The sequence below is a fragment of the Marmota monax genome, unplaced genomic scaffold (genome assembly GCF_021218885.2).
Source record: "Marmota monax isolate L192 unplaced genomic scaffold, Marmota_monax_Labrador192_F-V1.1 WCK01_AAM20220418_F8-fsc00011, whole genome shotgun sequence".
NCBI classification, from domain to species: Eukaryota; Metazoa; Chordata; class Mammalia; order Rodentia; family Sciuridae; genus Marmota; species Marmota monax.
The window spans coordinates 8,284,734-8,307,878 of record NW_026693082.1 but is presented as its reverse complement, the minus strand read 5'-3'; the positions used below and the strand labels follow the sequence as shown (position 1 = coordinate 8,307,878).

At 34.3% G+C, this 23,145-nt stretch overlaps 1 protein-coding gene across 4 annotated transcripts in view; it reads left to right on the top strand.

The window, feature by feature from the left end:
- Stard13 (StAR related lipid transfer domain containing 13) overlaps positions 1-23,145 on the top strand; it is a 482,586-nt gene that overhangs the window by 182,539 nt on the left and 276,902 nt on the right. For all 4 annotated transcript variants that reach the window (XM_046454058.2, XM_058582528.1, XM_046454060.2 and 1 more), the window contains exon 3: positions 18,770-18,803. In XM_046454058.2, the coding sequence (XP_046310014.1) occupies positions 18,770-18,803 (34 nt within the window). The remainder of the gene's footprint in view (positions 1-18,769; positions 18,804-23,145) is intronic.

The following is a 23,145-nucleotide window of genomic DNA, read 5'->3' as shown; positions in this document are numbered from 1 at the left end:
AAATCGTAAGTAGGATGGAAAGAGAGAATTAAGGATTCTGATTTAGAATATTGAATTAGATCTCCAGAAGAATATCCATGTGGGAGAGTCTTTCAGGCAATTAGAGATAGAAGATTGAAACTGGGGATGCTATGGAGTTCAGAGTGGTTATTCTTATAGAACTATTTGAGCCAAATGGTTATAAATAGTTATATCCCTATGATTAAAGGCAACTCCTAAAAAGATGATTCATCAAATTTAACTTGCCTTATTTATGTCACATTTGCCACTACTTTTGCTTAAGTAACAAAAGTGTGATTATTACTTTTCATAGAGTAACTGGACTGTGAAGATCTTGCGGATCATCCCCTTGAACAGAAGTTCAAAGTTGTCCTTAAATCAGGCCTAGTGATTAAGTATGATATTAAATATACACATATATATATTTCAAGAAACATGTTCTATATATAGATTATATATAGAATATATATATATATATCAAGATATATATGTGTTCTGTATATAGATTATCTATATATAGAAGGTATATATCTATACACATATAGATATATATTATCTATAAAGTAGAGATAATAATAACATCTACCTTATGGAATTTTTGTGAAGATTAACATACAGTTGTCCCTGGGTGTCTGTTGGGGTATTGGTTCTAAGACCTTTCGTGAATACCAAAATCTTGCATACAATCTGAGCACCTTCTCCCATATTCTTCAAATCATCTCTAAACTACTTGTAATAGCTAATACAATATAAAGGCCATATGAATACTTGTTGCACTGTATGGCTTAAGAACTAATGGCTCGGAAAGAGCCTGTATGTGTTCAGTACAGATGCAATATTTTTTTAAAAAATATTTCTGATCTGTAGTTAGTTGAATCCATGGATATAGAACCCACAGATATGGGAGACCTCAGCTGTAGATGGTGTAGATAGAATATCTAAGTGCCTAGTACATGGTATACTCTCCCATCTTACTTTCAAATTATTGTCATTGTTACTATTATACACTTAATTTAAATATGCAACACAAAGACCACCCAACCACAGACAGATTTAATAGATGCCCTCATTTTGCCCTGAGAAGAGTTATCCTGCACTTAGAGTATCCAAACTTCAACCTCAACCTCTAATACGATACTTTCTAGTCACCTACAGAAAGGCCAGCTTTCAGAAGATCTCCTTTTTGTTTAGTGTCCTCTTAGAAAATAAAAGTATCTGCCACCCAACCATACACTGGTTATATCCTTGGGAAAATATTTGTTTGTTATTATGTAGGCCAAAGATCAGAAAAAACTGCCAAGTATATATTTTCCTTCTGTATTGTATTAAAATAGTATTTAGGGGTTTAAAAGACTTTTGAGTTCACAAAAGCCATCTTCTGACTCTTAGACTACTTTATATTCATGTTATATTTTCTGCCTTGAAAGCAATTTAGAAATACCAACTAATGCCATAAAATTATGCTACATTTCTAGGTTAGTTTGTTAGTTGGTTTTGGTTTATATTTACTGCTTTCACTTAGAGATTTTCATCTAACTTCTATCCAGTCTTTAAACTTTTATGTGGTATTAGTATGCAAATACATTAAAGTTGAGTGAGATAGAATAAAATACAAATAAGTAGAGAGCGCATTCATTTTACAGGTGTAATGTTAAAGATGCAAGTCTGGAAATACTTTATAATTATTTGCTATGAGTATAGGGGAATTTCATAGTTAGATTTTTGTTCTCATTTTTTGCTTAATGTTAACTACATTATCCTGACAGCTGATAGTAATCTGGTATAGGGAAGGTGCTCTTGCCAGGTTATACACTACTCTATTTCCTTAGGAAAGATATTTGTAATATACAAAGTATTCGGCAGATTCTTTTTTTCTCTAGCCAATCTAGAAGGCTTCTTAGTGTAGCATATGTCATTTCTCCAGGTAAGCCAGTCAATCTCTATAGGAATTAATGAGGAAAGTGTTGCATGTAGATCCAGGAGGTTAGATCCCATAAGATTCATCCTGAATACAAGGGGAACCTATCAGAGATTTTCAGGCACTAAAAAGGAACATTATCTGATGCATACTTTTTGAAGATTCTTTTTGGAGGTAACATCATAAGAATAAAAAATAGAAGCAAGACCAATTAAGAGACTTCTGCAGTACAAGCAACATACGCATGAGGATCTAACAAGGAAAAATGCTCCTGCACATACTACCATTGGTTTTATACTACTATTGGTTAGTGCACCCCAGAACTCAAATTAAGTTACCACAGTGAATGGTAGAAGTAAGGAAGATGACAATGAAGATGGTAAAAATAAATGCAAAAGAGAATTGGAAAAATAATGCAAAATAGTTAAAAGGACCTGGTAATAAATATAGATTGAGAGAAGGAGAAATCAATGACAGTTTTCTAATTTTGAGTTTGAAGTTGTGCTTACAGAGATGGGGAAGATCCAGGGTTTAAATGATTACCTGTAGTCTTACTTCACTACTGGACCAGAGCTCCCCACAGGCAGGTAACACAGCTACTAACATAGTATCTGGCACATAGCAGACCTTCAACACATCTTTAAATGAGAAAAGATAGAGAATTATTATGCGAAAGTAGCATAATATCACTATCAAAAGAGGAGAGTATATAGTGATGCTCAGAATCCCTGTAGACACTAAAATTCCCAGATGCCTAAGCCCTTATATGAAATGGTGTAGCATTTGCATATAACCCTTCCAATTTCTCCCAAATACTCTAAATCATCTCTAGATTGCTTATAATGTAAGCTGCTGCTATAATAATAAATAGTTGCTGCTGCTTTGGGATAAATCCAAGCAGCCTATACACCTGGTTAGTGTCTCTGAAAGAAAGAAAAAGAGGGAAACAAAAAAGTATGTGAAAGAACAATGGCCAAAATTTTCCAAATTTAGTGAAAACTCCAAACCTACTAGCATAGATGCCTATCAGGAAGTTCAAGGAACTCCAAAACAAAACATTTGAAAATCATACCAAAGTACATCATAATGAAGATAATTAAAACCAGTGAGAAAAAAAGATAAAAATAGAGGAGGAAAAGATACATTTCACACAGTGGAACAAAGATAAGAATGACATCAGATTTATGTTTGTAAACAATGCAAGCCAATGGAGCAATCTGTTTAAGTATTGTGAGGAAAAAGCAAAACTAGAATTATAAACCCAGAAAGATAATCTTTCAAATAAAGGTGAAATAATCGTTGTCTTATGCATACAACAATAAAAAATAAAAATTCGTTACCAGCACATCTGAAGTTCTAAGAATATTAAAGATCTTCAGCCAAAGGAAAATTGTACCAGAGGTAAATATGCATCTACTCAAAGGAGCAAGGAGTCAATGGAAATGATAAATGCATAAATAAGACATTTTAATCTCTGAAAATAATTGTTTAAAGCAAATATGGCAACAGTGTATTTGGTGGTTTATAACAGATGTAGCAGTAAAATGTATGACAGTGAGTCAACTAAGGAGATAAAATCTTTTAAAAAATTAATTAATGCAAAAGAAATGAGACAAAGAAGCAAAGGCAATTCAATAGAGAAAAAAATAGTCTCTTGAGCAAATGGTGCTGAGATAATTGGATGTCAAATTGGATATATATTCAAAAGCAATGAAATTTAGCCCATACCTCTCACCACATTCAAACATTATTTCCAAAGGGATCATAGGCAAATATAAAATAGGCAAATATAAAATAAAATATAAAAAAATAAAGCTTGGCTTAGACAAAGATATTTTTATGTATAACACCAAAAACAATTCATAAAAAGAACAGATCCTAAATTAGATATTTTCAATATTAAGGACTTCTTTCTTTAAAAGAGACTGCTAAGAGAATAAAAAGATGATCCATAGATTGGGAGTAAATCTTCATAAATCACTTTTCTAATAAAGGACTTATATCCAGAATATATAAAGAATTTTAAAAATGTAGTAATGAGGACACAATCAACTTTTTCAAAAGTGGGAAAATGACTTGAAAGCAACTATTAAAATCATCATAGAGATGTAAATAAGCATATGAAAAAGTAACTCAATGTTATTAGATATTGGGGAAGTGCAAATTACAACTACAAAAAATGTTAAATCCCACCATATATACCTATTAGAATAGCAGAAATTAAAGAGACTTTTCCATACCACATGTTGACAAGGATGTGGAATAACCAGCACTCTTGCACACTGCTAATGGGAATATAAAATGGTACAGTACTTTGGAAACAGCTTGGCTGATATTTGCCTATCATGCAGTTCCATCCTATCACTTTCATAAGAATAAGAAGAAAATATCCATATAAAAATTCTATATCAATTTTCATAGCATCTGTGTTTGTAATAGTACAAAATTGGAAATAAGCTAATTGTCTATCAACAGATAAATGAATAAACAGATTGTGACATCTCTATATAATGGAATTCTACTCACCAATAAATAGAACAAAAAATTGATACACAGAAACAATATGAATAAATCTTAAATACATTATACTAAGTGAAAGAGGCCAACAAAACATTATAAGTATTTTATAAGTCCCTCAATCTTTCATGAGAGAAAGCAGATCTGAGGGTTAGGGTGGGTGGGAGGTTTGAAAGGGCAAGAGAAGAGGTTATAAAAAGTACCAAGAAATTTTGGGAGGGAAGATACAAACATGTTTATCATCTTAATTGTGGCCATATTTTTATGGGTATAGTCTTATGTAAAAATTTATCAACTTGTACACTTTAAATCTGTACCATTTATTCTATGTCACTTATACCTCAATAAGGCTGTAAAAAACTTATTCTAAAGAAAGCATGATTAAAAAAGAAATAACAAACATAGTGCAGGTTGTGCCCTTCTCAGAGGTGCCCAGTTACAAGAAGAAGTGAGTCTGAAATTCAGACATTTGTGCCATTAGTTGGGAAGAAGTGTATCTTTTTGTAATTCAGCCACCTGAAGAAAGATAGGGTAATTTGCTTTAAATGTCATCTCTGTGTAAGAAGCAGCCTTGTTATGATCATAATTTATTATACATTACTCTATTTGAAGATAAGAAAAAAAAGAAAAGAAATTGCTGGACTTAAAAGTTTGTGTACACACAAGAAATCAGATCACAACTATTCATTTGAGTTAATAAGAAATATGAAAAAAAACTAAACAGTTGTGTTCATAATGCTTTTATAAACTACATATTTAAATTTTAAATAGTATCTGTTATAAAAAATAAGAAAAATGAACACATTTACACCTTTCCAACTGTCCTCCATATTTTTTGAGCTTTATCTTTATGTGATTATTTTGACATCATCATCATCATAATTGACATAATAATAATATGTCAATTTATTGTCAGAATAAAAATAGAGATAACTGTGAATTATGATGAAAGAACTATAACTATGGAAGACCTTGATTTCAATTTGAAATGGACTTAGTGCTCACTATGTCTCCGCTATCAAACTGCATTTTGTAAGGAGGTACTGCTATGAAATTAATGTTTATGCCCTCCTCCCCACATTCATATATTGAAACCTAATCCAGATGTGCTAATATTTAGAGGTGGGTTGATTAAGCCAGGAAGGTAGATCCCTCTTGCATGGGATTAGTGCTCTAATAAGAAGCTCAGAGAGACCCTTTCTGCTTCTGCCTTGTGAGGACACATTAAAACCATGGTCATTTATGAACTAGGAAGCAGAATATATTCAGACATCATATTAGCAACTTTATCTTGGAATTTTCAATCTCCCAAACTGTGAAGCATAAATTTCGGTGGTTTATAAAGCACCCAGTCTATGTAGTTTCTTACAGTGGCCCAAATTGACCAAGAAAAGGTATGTTGGACACTTCGTGTACACATTTCTCACCTGACTAGGTATATACTTTTGGGGCCACATTTTTTTTCTCTTAGGTTTTTGTAAGTAAAACTTTACTTTTTTGGTATTGAAGGTTTTCTAGATGCTTATATTATTCACTATTTGGAAGGATATACCAATAACTTCACTGGAACTTGACATTACTTCTATTTTATATTCTGGATCACAAGGTGACTCATCAAGCAACAAATTTAAATTGCTTTTATTTCATAAAAGTTTTCTGCTTCCATGTGTCCTTCTTGTTCTCTTTTCTAGGAAAACCAGTTTTATATATGCTATTTGTGTCTGCAGCATTATTATATTTCTCTTCTATTTCAATCTAAGGCCTTTTCAGCCTACTTTTTTTTTGTCTAAGTGGTTTTAAAATATATGTTTTTAATAATTATTTCTTTTTAGTGTAGAAACTTCTGAAAAGAGATCATTGAAACTATGGAGAAATATTATTCTGAATTTTTATTGAGTTTCTTAGAGCAATTTATTTGTGATGTAGTTTTGTTCTATTCTTCTCTTTTTTCAAAAAACTTTTTAGCCAGTCCCTGAGTGGTCCCTTTGCCATTATTACTCACACTTAAATTATATGTCCTATTTGCAAAGGAATAATATGATCCTAAGGCTGGTGTGGAAGATAAGTTGGGACAGTTTGTTGTTTTGTCATAAATATTCTGTCACCAATTCTGTTATTTCCTTTGTCCCAGGGGCAAGTCTTCTCTAATTTTTGGACATTCTTGGCAAATATTTTTCTGCAGAGGGCCAGATAATAAATATTTTAGACTTTGATAGTCATTCTGTTTCTGTCTCAATTATCCAACTCTCCCATTGTAGCCTACTATGAATTGCATCCCCTTTCTTAGTCTGGTCAGACTGCTATAACAAAATACTATAAGTCACTTAGCTTATAAAAAACAAATTTATTTCTCACACTTCTGGAGACTGAGATCCCAGATCAAGGTGCCAGCAGATTTGGTGTCTTGTGAGGGCTGGCTTTCTGGTTCACAGATGGTGATTTTTTGCTGTGTCCTTACATGGTAGAATATACATGCAGCTTTCTGGGGTCTCTTTTCTAAAGGGACTAATCCCATTTATGATAATTCTGCATTCATGACCTAATCATCTCCCAAAGCCCCCATTTCCTAATACTCCCTGTCTTCCTTTTATGATAGGGAGCTGCTCACAAGGGGACTCCGGCTTCTCCCACTCTCTCCTGGTACTGAGAGTTCCAGTTATAGATCATCACCAGGCCTTCCACTCTTGTGACACTTATTTTTGGACAAGGCTGCATCCTGTTCAGAGCTGGAGATTTGGGCATGTTCTCATCATCCTCATTTTGGCAGAACTTTCCATTGTAATTGGCTTCTGTGTGTCATCTGTGGTTTAGGCTTATGGCCATATTCTTATTTTATAGGTGAAAGAGTGTTGAATTTTGTCCCTCCTGATTTCCATTATGTCACTAGACTTTAAGAACTGAAGCAAATAAAAGTTCCTGTACTTACACATTTTTGAAAGAAAGACAAACAAATAATTCTGAACAGTTGGGAATGTATCTGTGTTCCCAGAGCATATCTCAGGGCCCTGTCCAGAGCAAATTTCTGCTGAATCACTAGTGTTCTTGATTTTCCCCGTTTTATATTTCTCTACTTCCTTTCTCTACACTGGGACTACCATTACAAATGCTGACTTCTTTGCATGTCTGCACCAGCCTCCAGACTTGCTTCTCTGACCTGTCCTTGTTCTTCACAAATTCATTCTCTACTTTGCAGCCAAATGATCTCATATCACACATCTTGTTTTAAATTCTTCAGTAGCGGCTCTTTTTTCTTGGATAAGCTCTAGAGACAAGCACATAGTATTCATTCAGTAAATATCTGTGAAATGAAAGATTGTAGGAAATCAGGAGTCTTAGGCCTTGAGATGGAACAGAGATAGGTCATAAAGTTGTAGTATCCCTTTTGCCAGTTCATTAAATCTTCACTTGCTTCAGTTCTTTTGTCTATAAATATGTGCTTAGGGCCAGAAACAAAAATAAGACAATGTATAAATGTGTTGGTTCATGTCTGCCAAGAAGCTTATATCAAGATAGGATAAGATACACAAGAGATTCATTGAGAAAGGGAAGAAGGAAAAGTGAGAAGAGCCTCCAGGCTACAGTGGACATCTGACATGAATGAAAGGAGAGAGGGATGGAGGAGTCTCAGGCTACAGTGCAGTTCTAAGGAAGGCTTAACCAGACCCAGGACAAGTCCTGGAGTCAAAACCATCCATAAGAGGTGAGGTGAATGGGATCTGTATTGGTATACACCATCCCCGCCTTGACGCTCCCACTGATGTGAGCAGCCTATGGAAGTATGGCTTTTTTATTAAAAGGGTGATGGACCAAGACAGGCAAATACTTCCCACAGTAGAAGATCTGAGCAGTGCTGGATGTGGTGGCATATGCCTATAATCCCAGCAATCGGTAGACTAAGGCAGGAGGATCACAAGTTGGAGGCCAACCTCAGCAACTTAGTGAAGCTCTAAGTGAGACCCTGTCTCACAATAAAAAATAAAAAGGACTGGGAATGTAGCTCAACAGTAAAGCTTCTCTGGGTTGAATCCCCAGTACAAAAGAAAATGAGGAAGAGGAAAACGAAGAGGAACGGGAAGGAAAGAGGGTGAGGAGGGGGAAGAACTGAGCAGTACATTTTGCAAAGACCCTTAGAGTTATGAGATGATGAGACAATAAGCATAAGAAAAAAAATCATCTTTCAACTACACAATGGCTGTCTATTTAGCTTGTGAGCTTCACATCATAGACCCATCACCCTTGCTTTTTAAGTCTCTTTTTCCTGCTACATTCCTTTTATCCATCTCACTCAGAACTTTTATGTAGAGGTTGGCAGGAACAGAGAAGCAGAACTTCAGACCATTCCTTTCAGCTGTTGGGCTTTTAGGAGGACCCAACCCCCATCCTCCAACCATCACCACAACCTTTTATATTTTATCTTTCCATTTCTGAGGAATAATTTTCTCTTCTTAAAATGGTAGCATGCAGCAGTGTTTATGCAACTGTTTTGTTACAGATGATGTGAAATTACATTTGGGTCAGTAAGTTTTAAGGTCCTACATCTCTATTAACAGATAAAAGCAGTGATACTATATTATTATTATCTCCTGTACTTCATCTCTTATTGATATTTACTTAAACAATTGACTATTCTGTGGCTTTCAAATTAAAAATGAAGGGATAAAAACCCCAAATCACCATTGTTTCCTCCATACTTAAAATAAAAAAATGTTCTTAAGGATCATTTTTAATTTTTTTAAGTCCTTAGGATTTATCCAGGAAGTTCCTTGAGTGGGGTCCAGAAAGAGGTGTGGCCATCCATTTCTGACATTTTCCAGGGCTGTGTCAGAAATTATTCTGTTGGCCGATGTTCAGCTGAATGAGTCAAGGCCTTAGAGGCATTGGCTTATGAGGCAGGATTTTGGTAGGATTTTTTAAAACTGCACTACTCCTATAAAGAAAATGAAGCTTTAAATAAAACATGCTACTTTAATCTTATATAATCTTGAAAGCTGGAAGTACTAGGCTATTAAAAACAAGCCTGAAGGCCAAAGCAAATATGGCTATGAAACAGGCAAACTCTCTCGGGGATGTTACCCAAGGAGGATCACAAAGTGCTAACAGCTAAACCAAACTCTTGATCTTGATCTCTTTTAAATAGACCTAACAGGTAAAGGGTATGACTACTTAGGGACAAAATTGGGATGTGACAGAATGACTCTTTCCCAAAACTTCTTTAATGTTAGGCAATATATTTTAGAGTTACAGATGAAACTAAAAACAGTAGCTAAAAAGAAGGACATTTTTATATAAATATACACATGTGTTTCAGACTATGCATTTACTCAGACTGAATTAAAAAATCTGTGTTCGGTCTACTGCTAGATTCAATAGATGGGAGATAGTACACAATTTTTAAAATTTAATCTTTACATTTATGTGAGGTCTATATTACTATCTCCCTTTTATACATAAGTCTTAGCCAAGTGAAGAATACTCATGTAACTAGTAAGAGTTGTAATCAAGACTCAACCTCAATGTGTCAAACTAAGAACGCAGGTTTTTTTTTAGTACAAGTTGGCTATTCTTTATCTTAAATGCCTAGAATCAGAAGTGTCTTGGATTTTGTAGTTTTTCATATTTAAGATTATTTGTATATAAATAATGATATATCTTAGGGATGTAACTGAAGTCTAACACAAAGTCCTTTTATATTTTATAGGCACCTTAACTATATATATATCTTAACAGTAATTTTATATAATATTCTGGAAATTTTTGTTCATGAAACAAAATTCATGGTGCGGAATTGTCCACTGACCAGACCAGCATCATGTCAGTGCTCAAGATGTTTCAGATCTTGGAGCATTTCAGATCTTTGTATTAGGGATGTTCAGCCTGTATACCACAATGGCTTAAAAGAAATAGAGATGAATTGTCATTTCTTCACATTTACTTGAAGAGAGAAGATACATTTGTGAATTAACTAGAGAATAATTTGTGGAGATATATGTGAGACTATATTCTGAGCACTACAGGAGTACAGAAGTTGCTTTACAAACAGAAAACTCTTTTCTCCTATGCTCCTCTCTAGCTCCAGGACCCCCTTACACCTGTCTTTCATATCCTAAGAGAATTGAACCCCAACTGTCAGCTGTCCACCACAGCCAGACTGTCAATATCCACACCCTCCTTATTTTCTCCAGTTGGCTCTTCTCTCTGGGACCCACTCTTAGACCCTCCTGTGGGTCTGTGTTTCCTGGAATCTGCAACTATGGTCTTCACAAGTTCTTTTCCCTTGGTCTGTGAATATATTGAAATCTCGTCTAATTTTAAAAAGTGCTTCATCAAATTACCTCCTAAGACTAGAAGTTTGGCTTCCTTCAACTTTTCTGAGTTTCTTGAGATTATATTACTTTATTTATTCCTTTTTTCTATTCTAATTGCTATCCCCTGGTTCTGGCCAAGGTCACTTCATAATTACCAACTTTAGAGTTGCCATTTTCAGCCCTTTGCTATTAATCTACTTCTGCTGATTAAAATCTTCCCTCTTCTAATATATATATTCCTTTTCTTCTCTGGCTGCTTTTTCTTAGTCATCCTTTCATCTTTTCATCCTCATAAATACCAGCTGCCCAGATTTTTGCCTTTACCTTTCTTTTTCTTAGCAAAATCGCTTTTTCTGAACAACCTCATACTTGTTCAAAGTTGGAATTATTGATAGTCTGTACTCATTCAGTCCAGACCACTTTACTGAGCTCTAGCTTCTTTATACAGTCCCAGCTGGTGTCCCACAGACACTTCAAACTCAAGGTGTCCAAAAACAAAATTCCCTTCCACACCTCTCCTATCACTCATCTTCATCAATGTGACACTGCCACAAACCAGGTAGCCCAGACCTGGAAACTATTCAAGACACTCCCTCTCACACTTGCTTCCTCTCTTTGCTTTTAATCAGTCCCTTGTAAATATGACTCATACCTGTCCGTCCTCACAGTCTAGTACCAGCCCTATGTTTTACCTAGTCATGGTCCATTGTAACAGTCCCCTGGATTGTATCCAGTTTCTTCACCCTATCCACAGTCTACCCCTTGTGGTGGCTCCAGATTTGCCATTATAAAACCTGCATTTTAGAGTCTTCATTACCCATAAAAGTCATTCTCAACTCCTAAATGTAGTATGCAAACTCTTTCATGATCTAGCCCAATCCTATCCTTCTAACCACATCACTCTCTACTCTTCTCCAAAACTGATATTGTAGCAACATCAGAATCCCTTCATTTCTCTAGACACCCCTGCTTTCTTCTGCCCCTCATACACATTGCTCCTCCTCCTTGAAATTCCCCTCTTACTCTTCCTATGAGCCTATTACTCTTTATAAAACATCTCTGATTTTCTCTATGAGATCCACCACTCGTTCCTCTTTGGAAATCAGTATGTTTTATGTACACCTTTGTTCCTATACTTGTTCTGTAGTATTATAAACTTTGTGTTGTTGGTGGCAGAGGGTTGTCTTCTGCCTTATCCTGGAATTTTATTCAGGGAATAAGAACTCAGTTTCATTCTAAGACAGCCAGGTTTTCAATTGCACATACAAACTATTTAACCATCATCTTTATTCTTAAATGTTAACTGAACTTATTATCTAAGTCAGGTAACTCCATATTGTAATAAATCTGCAATTAATTGCTTTCTAATAGTGTTATGTGTATATGTCTTATCTATCCTTCTAGATTATCAAAGTTTGGTGTTTTACCCACAAAATTATCCTAGAATGGATCAGGTGTTTCTTAAAGCTAGATAGTAAAGTCCAAGATGGTGGAAATGCTTTTTATTTGGGTCTTGATCTGATTACTTGTCTAGGAAATCCCTATTTCAATCATGAAACAAAATACTCTTTTATGATTATTAAAGAATTATGAGCTAAAGAAATGGGAATCTGAACTAATTAACTAAAAAATCAAACATTTTCTGTTTGTTCAGATTAGTTCAGATTCCCGTTTCTTTATTTCTCACAAATTAACCCTTTGGCTTTATATTCAGAGCTTTTGTTTGTCAAAAGCATCTCAGAGCATAATATTTTTTTAATTACTGTCTGGCAAATGCTTGTGTGCATTTAGTCATTAATTTTTAATTTTTCAAAGTCTAGTGAAAATACATGTGGTATGTGTTATACTCTTGCATGGATTCTTCCAGATAAGTATATATTTCAGAGTAAAACAGAAATAATTTTTTGGCTGGGGTGAATGAGAGTCAGAGCACAGCCCAAGTCATATGTCCATATTGGAGCGGGACACTGAGTACAGGATCTAAAGAGAGGAGCACAAAAATGTCTGAGCAAGAGGGAACAGTGAAACCTGTAGTTCAGGTTCATGATTGGAAAAGGACTGTCCAAAAATGAAAGGGCATCTGGAAACCCGGATTCCTGTCTGGCTGTCTCAGCAGCACCATCATCAGCTGCTGGCTGTCACACAGGGTTCTAGCAAACCCTGCCTTGAATGGAAGGATTGACCATTTATTGGCCTAGAGTGAATATAGTTGTACAAAAGAATGGAAGTTCTTAAGTCTTTTTGAGGTGTTGCACTTCTGTAAAACTTACTTAAAGTATTTGTCCAGATGCAAAATGCCTGGGATCATTGTTTTAGAATGAATTTTATTCACTAAACTTGACCCAGGAAACTTCTATAATCAGTTCTGTTATTAAGAAACTTCTTTTTCATTTGATGTATTCCTTTCTTCATTTATTCATTCTTGAGACTTGGCACAACTCTTACATAGAACATACACAGAAGGATAGAAAACAAGTGGCCTCTTCATGTAAACTAATCAAGAAGGAAGTGAAGCCACCCAAATGTGGTCTATGCCATCTGTGACAAATAGCAAAACTATGGCCACAGTTTTTTCCTTAACTGTTAACAGTAAAATATAAAATCCTTTTTATTAGTACCAGATGTGAAGAATGCTTATTAAAATGCCATGGTTTATTAAATAACATCACTTCAGACTCACTGAACTAATAAAGATTAGGTATTTTTGCATTAAATGTCTGAAATTATGTATTACACACTTCTATTTCAAATATTTGAATACTAATATACACATACCAAAATTTATATTTAGAAACAGAGATTTATACATCAAGGGCTAAACTGAAAAATGCTTATAACCACAAAAGTAGTTTTCATATGCCTCTTATGTTTAAGGTTTCTTGAGGTTTTTATATGGCACTGGAAATAAGTGTTACATACGTTAGATTTATAGGAAAAAGAGTAGATTTTAAATTATATAATATATTCTATAATTTTTAGAATATTTTTCCTTGGCTTTCATGGCATAATTATTTGAGGAAGTCTGTGTTCTTTCCCTTCTCTCCCCTCCTTCCCACTGTCTAATATTTTCTCAAAACTAGTTGGGAAAGGATAGCTTTAACAGCTAGACAGGAACCACTATAGAGAATTTTTTCATAAATAAAAAGATTTTGTGTACTTCTCATCATGGCTATGATCAAAATATTTCAAATTCAAATTTAAAGTCAATAATGAGAATTCAGTAAGATAAATAAAACATCATATTTTTTATCACTTCATTAACTGATAATTTGGTTGAAACTCTTAAAATTATTAGAGATTATAATGCTTTGAAATATTTCTTCCCCATTTTTACCTATAATATGTACTCAATATACTAGACAGGTAATGGAGAGAGATTTAGGAAAAGGTTTTACTTTTTCTGTTTGAGATATTTTTCACCTACAACAGTCAGTCTTAACTTACTTGGACCAAAGTCAGTGTGTAACATTTACAGACCTTACATTGTCCAAGGAAACAAATTTCCAGTGGTAATCTGGTGATCAACCTTTTCCACTCATTTCTACTTAGGCATTATTCAGTAATATTTAAATTAGGGCCACTACTAAATATAATCTATTGAGTTTGAAATCAACAGGTGGGTTCTGGATAAAGTAAAGGGCACATAGTAAAATGACTTACATGTTTACCTATGATTTTATTTACTTTAGAAGTATATTTGACACTTTTGGTTTTCAAGGTTTATATGAGGGCATTGAGAACAAATGAGTCTTTTGTGTTTCAAAGCAGCAGGTGTTGAAATAGCTTTCTATTTGACTACTACTATAGTAGGTAAAGTATTTATTACATGTCCTAGTCTACCAATAAAAAGTTATCTGGGTGCTTTCATGGTTATCTAACATAGTTACATATTTTAGTCTAGCATATTTGGATAAGTAGGCAAAGGATACATGTTTGAATAAATCTATTACCAAAAGCAATTGTTTTAAATCTAGCCCTATCATAGAACAAATACCTAAAATATTTTTTATCATTAAAGTATGTATTAACATGGATTTATAATTACTATGACTTTAGAAGCACTAGAAAATTTACCACCTTCTGGGGAATCTCACCAAATGAGGCAAGTGACTCTAATACTACTAATCAAGAAAGAAACAAAGTCACCCAAATGTGGTCTCTACCATCTGTGGTCTGTGATAAGTATTAAAACCCACAATCATGATTTTTCTATGAGACTATCCATGAGCTAATTCTAACAATTTTTCATGAATTGCCCATGAGATAATTCTAGCAATTCTAGAGTTCCCAAATCTCCAATTTGGGTACTTATCTGCTCCCAGACAACTGTACAACAGAAAGAACAGTTGAAGCACTCAGCAAATGTTTATTTCTATACATTTCTATACCAACTAAGCACTCAACAAATATTTATTTAATAAAATATCTATGTTTCAACATATGGGGTTGCCTTAGATTGTGCATCTCGTGATTTTTTTTCCTCAGGGATCTTTTATTTTGTAATTATGATAAAATACACATAACACAAAATTTATCATCTTAACCATTTTTAAGTACAGTGATATTAATCCAACTACATCATTGTGCAACCATCAACACCATCCACTCAAGAATTTTCATTTTCCAAAACTGAAACTCTGTACTCATTGAACAATAATTTCCCATTACTTCCTCTCCCTAGTCCCTGGGATCTAGTAATTTTAAGTAAAAATTATCATATTAAAATATTGTCATATATTCATAAAATACATGTTCACCATCACACTTATGAATTTTTAGATTAACATGTTATAGACAATGCATATTTTATATTTGTTCTTTTCTTCAATAATTTTCGTAGGAAATGAGAGCTCCTATGCCTCTGCTTCTCATTTTACAAACAATTTAAATGGTTACATGCATCAGGGGCTCATTTTCAAATATTTTCAACATCTTTATACTTCAGTAATATTTTTCATTATTCAAGGACACTGACTTTTGTTGCTTTAATTTAGCAAAAAATTGCTACTTTTTTCAAATGACACTTCACATTTACAATGTTCAGACTTTTAAATATGTTTAAACATCATCCCACATTTTTCTCCAAGTTGTATCTTTTCTTTATGTTTCTAGAGTTCACTGTAATCTCATGAACGTGTACCTTTTATGGAATATTTATATTTAAGACAAAATAATACTTGACCATACTTTTGTCAAATGCTCTGTTTTATCTGAGAATCCCTGGTTCACTTGGGTTGCATTGATTTATGTTTGGAGTCAAATAATCTGACCCTTCATTCTTGTATCAAGGGAAATTATTATTATTATTATTATTATTATTATTATTATTATTATTATTATTATTAATGTATGAGTAACTCTATTAGTACTCTATCTCAAGGTATGGTCAAAGAAGCCTATTTATTATATTTTACTTCCTCTTCAAACCCTCAGGCTGAAATTTCTCTGTAGCAATTCCTCTTAACTCCTAAGTGAGAATTTTTTAAACAGCTGAACATGAATAATTCTACCAGGTTATTTCTATGTTTATATGCTTATTAAAACATTGCTGAATTAAGAAAAATAATTCTTAATATTATATTACATTCAGGTAACACAACTTATTTTGCTTTCTAATTTTACCCTACTTGTTATTCCAGGTCAACTAGTCATTAAATAAATTTGCTTCCAGCCCAAGTCAGAACCATTTTATTGGTTGCATAGGGTTCACTCTAGAGCAGAAAATAGGCATTTACTTAATATTATTTGAGAAATCTTTCCCCTCCTGTGTGTCACAGTGTCTGGAGGCTTGCCATTGAAGGTTCGTTTCTTGTGTTTATCGTCAGATGGTAGGTACCCCTTAATGTTTGAATATCCATGGGAAGAGAGACTCTTCTCATTGTCAGTCACCAACAGTTTTATGAATTTGCTATTACCCCAGGGCAAGTATGAACAGAGAAATAAGGGAAGGTGGGGAGAGGAAGAGAGATAGAGATACAGATAGAGATAAATAGATAATAGAAAAAGGGTTGGTAGAACAAAACTTTATGTCAGTATTTTGCCTCTTTCATTCCAAATTCCCATAGAGTATTATATACCTGATACTTTGAAAAAATAAAGTGTAACCCTCTGTTTTTCAGAATTTCTTTCAGAATAATCAACAAATATTTACTTTATGCTTCCTCTGTGATACTCATGGGTGTCATTATATATCACATGAATTATTGTATTTACTCCTCTTCAAGAAACTCTATCTTACTGATGAGGAAATAAGACAAAGAAATTTGGTAACTTTCTTGAGGTCATGCAGATAGTAGCTGTCTTTCTGATTGCTAAACTTAGGATCCTAACCTCTGCAGTGTTGATTTTTAGGGTCATGGGGGACTATTGAAGGGTCTTTTTTAAAAAAAATTTATTTGTTCTTTTTAGTTATACATAACAGTAGAATGTATTTTGACACATCATACCTACATGGAGTATAACTTCCCATTCTTGTGGTTGTACCTAATGTGGAGTTATACATGGTCATGTATTCATACATGAACACAGAAAGTTATGTCTGATTCATTCTACTGTCTTTCCCATCACTCCTATTTCCCCCACTTCCCCCATTCAATTCAGTGACACTCTGCTGCTTCCTCCCTACTACCTATTGTGAGTCAGCATCCACATATCAGAGAAAACATTCTACCTTTGTTTTTTTGGGATTGGCTTATTTCACTTAGCATGATAGTCTTAAGTTTCATCCACTTACCATCAAATGATGTAATTTCATTCTTCTTGAAGGGTATTAAGACAATTAATGTAATCACATTGTTTTTAGAAAGATTAAACTGTGAATAAGAAAAATAAGGCTGGAGTCAGACTAGGAAGTTAGGAAGCTGAGTTACCTAGGTAAGTTAGGAACCTGAGTTACCTATGTTGTCCAGGAGGTGTAAGTAAGAATGAAAAGTGATGGATTGACTAAAGTAAGATTTGGGAGTAGACAACAACAGGATTTAGTGAGAATAGGAAGAGAAATAAAGGATGAGCTCTGGATTCCTGATTTGAATAGTGATGCCATTCATTAAGAAAGGAACATAGAAAGAGGATCAGTTTAGATCTGGAAGTGTCTGGCCAAGAGAGTGGAGAGGAGGTTGTAGGAAGGCAGCAGAGGATTCTGAATTTTGAACACATGGAGTTTAAGGTGTCTACTAAAGCATGTGTAAATCAGATTGCCACTCAGCACTTGGCTCCATTGACCTGGAGCTCAAGGCAAGAATCCAGGTTGGAGATATAAATCTGAAGGTTATCAGAATATGAACGGAAAGTAAATGATGTCACTATGGAAGAACCTACAAACTAAGGAGAGAAAGCCCAACTTCAATCCCCGATGAAACAAAATAATACTAAAGTAAATGAACTTAACCTGTAAGGAGGACAAAGGCAAAGGGCAGCAAACCAGTAAAATGATAAGGAATAGTCAGAGGGTAGAAAAGACTGTAGGGACAGAGCGGGAGAACAGAGGGCAGAAGGATCATCTTCTGATGATGTACTTTGTATACAATCAGATATGAAAAATTGTGCTCTATATGTGTAATATGAATTGTAATGCATTCTGCTGTCATATGTAACAAATTGGAATAAAAAAAAAGAAGGGAGGAGCGGTCAGCTGCATTAGCTGCTGTGTTATTGGGGGATCAAGTGAGGCAGAGACTGGATTTAGCACTAAGGAGATTCCTGGTGATTTGAGGGCAGTAGAATAATCGATAGAAACTGGAATTGAGTCTTCTCTGTTAGTAAGTAGATTCAAATCTTTACTTAAGTCAGAGAAAAATAACTTGATTCATCTTCCCCATCAGTAAGTATTATAATTACTTTTATAATTCCAAATGAGTTGTGTAGTCCCTCAAATAATTCAATTTTAATGCTTCATTTGGCACTTTATTTTTATTTCTGGAGGCCCTTTGATTCTGATTTTATAATCTGACTCTTGTTTTGAGCCTGATGATGATATTCTTGACAAAATGGTATAATTTTGGGATATTAAGAGAGTCATGATTTTTTACAGGTGCTCTCTGACAAACGAAGCAAAGAAAGAGCAGGTAAGTCTCCTTGATCAGCTGTGTTTTACTGTTTATTGATAGAAAATGTTTGAAGAGTTTTGTCTAATTCCTGTAAGTTTAAGCATGCCATAAGTATTCTGAATCATTGATAGAAAGTCGATGGTCACTGTGTGATGTTAAATCAGAATATGTTATACATCTTGGAGACTGAATTAACTCACTTTGTTCTTTCATAATCCTCATGCCATTATTTTGTATGTTTATCCCCATTTGGTAAGGTTGATTTCATACAGAGAAAACTTGTTTTGCATAAGTAGTCTTTATCTTAAAATGCATGCTATAAATTCAATAAGAATTAAATAGAAAGTTATATCTGTACTGAAAAATCCGCTTAGAAGAGAAGTGATTTTGAGAAAATAGTACGTATGAGGCCACCATCTCCAATGTCTTTGAGTTTGGAGATGTTTTGTGTAAGTCCAGCTATTTTCTATCTTAATTTATTGATTTTTTATTTTAGTGACTTTGTAAAGTAAGAGCTAATGACTACCTGAATCAGCTACTTACCGCCCTTCAGCATCTGTCTTTTACTCTTGGCTTCTTCATTGTGGATGCAACATTGAAATCTCCTCCTATTCATTGTGGATACAACATGAAATCTCCTCATCAGTCCTTAGGTCATATTGGCATTTACATACTTAAACATGGGAAAGAGCCACCTCAAAATCCTTTTCCTTCATATTGGTAGAATTACATGTTTCTGAACTGCTTCAATATGAAAATTAAAACTTCTTTTCTCTTGAGTTTTTATCATTAAAGCCTGATTTTGAAATAATCTTGTCAAATAATGCCTCTAAAAATAACAGTCTAATGCTGCCTTCATCTACATTGTTAATCATCATTATTTCCATTTTTATATATTCATTTTTCTATCATCTGTTAGGAACCAATTTTAGTTCATTATTCAAAAACTCAAGATCTTAGCTTTAGTGCCTATTAATATTACCACTGGATCTCTGGGATATATAATAATTACTTATCTATGGTTTTGGAGTCTAGAGTTATAGTTACCTGAGGTCAGCCTTGGTCTGAAAACATTAAATGGAAAATTCCAGAAAAAAAATTCCATAAATTTTAAATCATATGCAGTTCTGAGTAGTATGATGAAATCTGTATTTCCCACTACATCCTGCTCAAGTGTGGATTTTTCCCTTTCTTCTCCATCCACACTATCTGTGCTACCCTCCTACTACTCACTTACTAGCTTGTCAGCAGATTGATTGTTGTGATATCACAGTGATCATGTTCAAGTAACCTGTATTTTGCTTAATAATGGCCCCAAAGCACAAGAATAATGATACTAGAAATTTTCTTGTAGTATAATGCATTAATAGTTCTATTAGTACTTACTGCCAATCTCTCACTGTGTCTAAATGATAAGTTAAGCTTTATCATGTTCATGTATGTAAAGGAAAAAGGCATAGTATATGTAGGATTTGGCGCTACCCACAGTTTCAAGCACCCACTGTGGTTCTTGGAACATGTCACCCCTGAATAAGGGGGACTGCTATCCTTCCAGCTCCTGGAAAGATTTGCAAGAAGAACTTTTCAGTAGACCATGGGCTATAGTGACTAGATGGAACGTTGTTATGAAGTGATGAAGTGTTTTCAGGGAGTATGCTGAGCCTAGCAGCCGTCTCACTAAAATTATCAATCAGAATTTGTTCCTCCTGTTCTATGAAATGCTTGTAGCATCAAACATGCACACTTTTATCTATGTCTACATTTATGCTTGGAACTTTAACTATATTTAACTTTCAACCACCTGACATCTAAAAGGGAAATAAGCAAAGCCCTCTTAAAATTGTACAAATGTGTCCAAATAGTAAATTATACCAAGTAGAACCCTTTGTGCCTCATGTCTCTTATTGAGATTCCAACCTGAATCCAAGGAGTTGATGATACATTTGCCTCAGCAAAGAATGTGCTTCACTCCAGAAATGACCTAATTAGGACTTTTCACAAGTGAGAAGCCTGTGAAACCCTTAGACAAATAAAATGTTTCTTCTGGAGATTTGACAATTGGAGTGAAAGAGATCTATTGTCTTCATATCATAAACATGTCCAGCTTATATCTGAAGAATAGTTTTGGTCCAATAAAATCTATTGTTGAGAAATTGGTAAACAAGTGCACTTCGCTTCTGTTCTGAAATGATAAATACATTGCAAACAAATCTCCATGAGGAAGTTCAGCCATGGATGCTTGGACATGATGTAATAGTTCTGGACTGGGGGAATGTGGAGCTTATCTGTGAGTATTTGGGTAGCAAGCTTGGTGGTTTCTTAGCTGCTTAACTACTCTGCCATTTCTGCCATTTAGTCTTTCATTTTGCAAGAAAAAATATTGTGTGGGCAGGCAAGCCAGCAAAAACTAGAAAAGAGTCAAATCAATTTTCATATAAATATTTATGGAAAGTGCTCTGGGAGTAGGAAATATTCGTGAAGGATGTCTGAGAGCAATTTTTCTGCACATATAAATCATAGGAGAATTTTGGAAGCCTGATTCAAATTTTCAAATATAAAAAGTCCTTCACTTGGATTTTTCAATTACAGTTGCCCTCTTTTTTAAAAAAAACTCATCTTTCAAATTAAATGATTAATCATTTTAATTGTTGATGGTGCTTCTAAAATGTGAAGTCAGTTATCTTCATTTCTAATTTGGCTCCTCTTCATTGCTTGCTGGTGGGAGTGTCCAAAATCTTCTCTCAGTTTGTTTTGCTAGATATGTAACATGATTGTCAAACCAAAGGGGCCACTTATATATTCAAATGCAAGGTGAACCATGACATAGGAAAAGGATATGACTATGAGCCAAGCCCACTATTTAACGTTGCCAGGCAATTCCTGATGATGCTTTCGTGTATTTTAAAACTTTCTAACCCATGCTTTCCTTTGGTCTCACTGATTAGGGGTGAACGTGGAACCCAATGCAAGAGAGATTTCAAGCATTAAAACACAGTTAATAAAGTGGCCTAAAGGCCAGTCATTTATTACTCTCACTAATAAATTAAGAGAGGACACCATTAAATTGTACTCATTTCTAAACAATTGAAACTGTCCACTGAGACTAAAAGATCCTAGCCTAGTGATAAAAAAAAAAAATCTACTATAGCAACAGAGGAGCGAGTTATCTCATTTAATGTCTATCATGCTGTGGCCTTCATTAGATAAAAAGTATAAAGGAATGTTCAAATTATTATGAACAAAAACATGTACTATTGAGTGTACCTTTTTTTAAAATTTCACTGGAGTTTAATTATAGTGTCAAAGCCTAAGCCCAAGAGATACTCCCTACCCTTTATCCATTCCAGTCTGAAATTATAACTTCTATTTAACCCATTATTAAACATCTACCATGTCTTTGACACTATGCAGGGCATTAGTAATACAAAGATATATAAGAAAATTATCCCTCTTTCAAGAAATTTACTTAACTTAAAATCTCTCTCAAGATTTCTTCAGGGAAACCAGAGCTTTTCAGTAAATTTATGACTACTTAGTGAAATTTATAGTAATTTAGTAAGATTTTTAAGTTATGATTTCCTTTGGCTATAGAAAGAGACATAAATACCATTCTGTGGCAATATACTCCCATTAGGCAAAAGGAAAGCATCAAGCCATGCCAAGAGAAACCTTAGTTTTATTTTAAGTGGTGTGAATCTCCATCTTGAAATGCAAGTACCACATAAAGCTTAACCACTTTATAAATCTAGTTAGAATACAATATTCCCCTCCATATTTGAATTGTACCAGTTCATTCCCTGAGCACTCGTTTTCTGAGTACTTAGTTATAACCCTTGTAAACTGCCAACTTAAATACAGACAAGGAAAGGCAAACATTTTCTATCCACCATTCCTGCCCCTCAAAGCTGAAATTCATGGTCTTCTCCTAAGCAACGTGTCCCAAATGTCTTTGGAAGAGTCTTGAGAAGAAGGGGAGTCAAGAGAGTTGCCCAATCAGCAAATATGAAATTTATGCTTTACCTTAAAATTTCAGATAACTTTTGCATGCTGTTCCTTCCACCTCCAATGCCCTTCCCTAACTCTCAGCATGGTTGCCTCTATTTCATGAAACCAAATTGCTGTCCACATTGAAAAGTCTTTGCTGTTCACTTTTGCTGAAGAAGTATATTGAACCAACTGAATTCTATCATTGCAAATTCCCTGTTTTCTTCAAAGCATCTGTCAAATTCACAATTATATATTTTCTCTCTCTCCATTTATTTCCTACCTTTCTTTCTTTTCTTCCTCCTTCCCTCCCTTCTCTTCTTTCCTTTCCACTGTAGTAGCAGGTCCATGTCTCATTTACTGTTTTATCACTTGC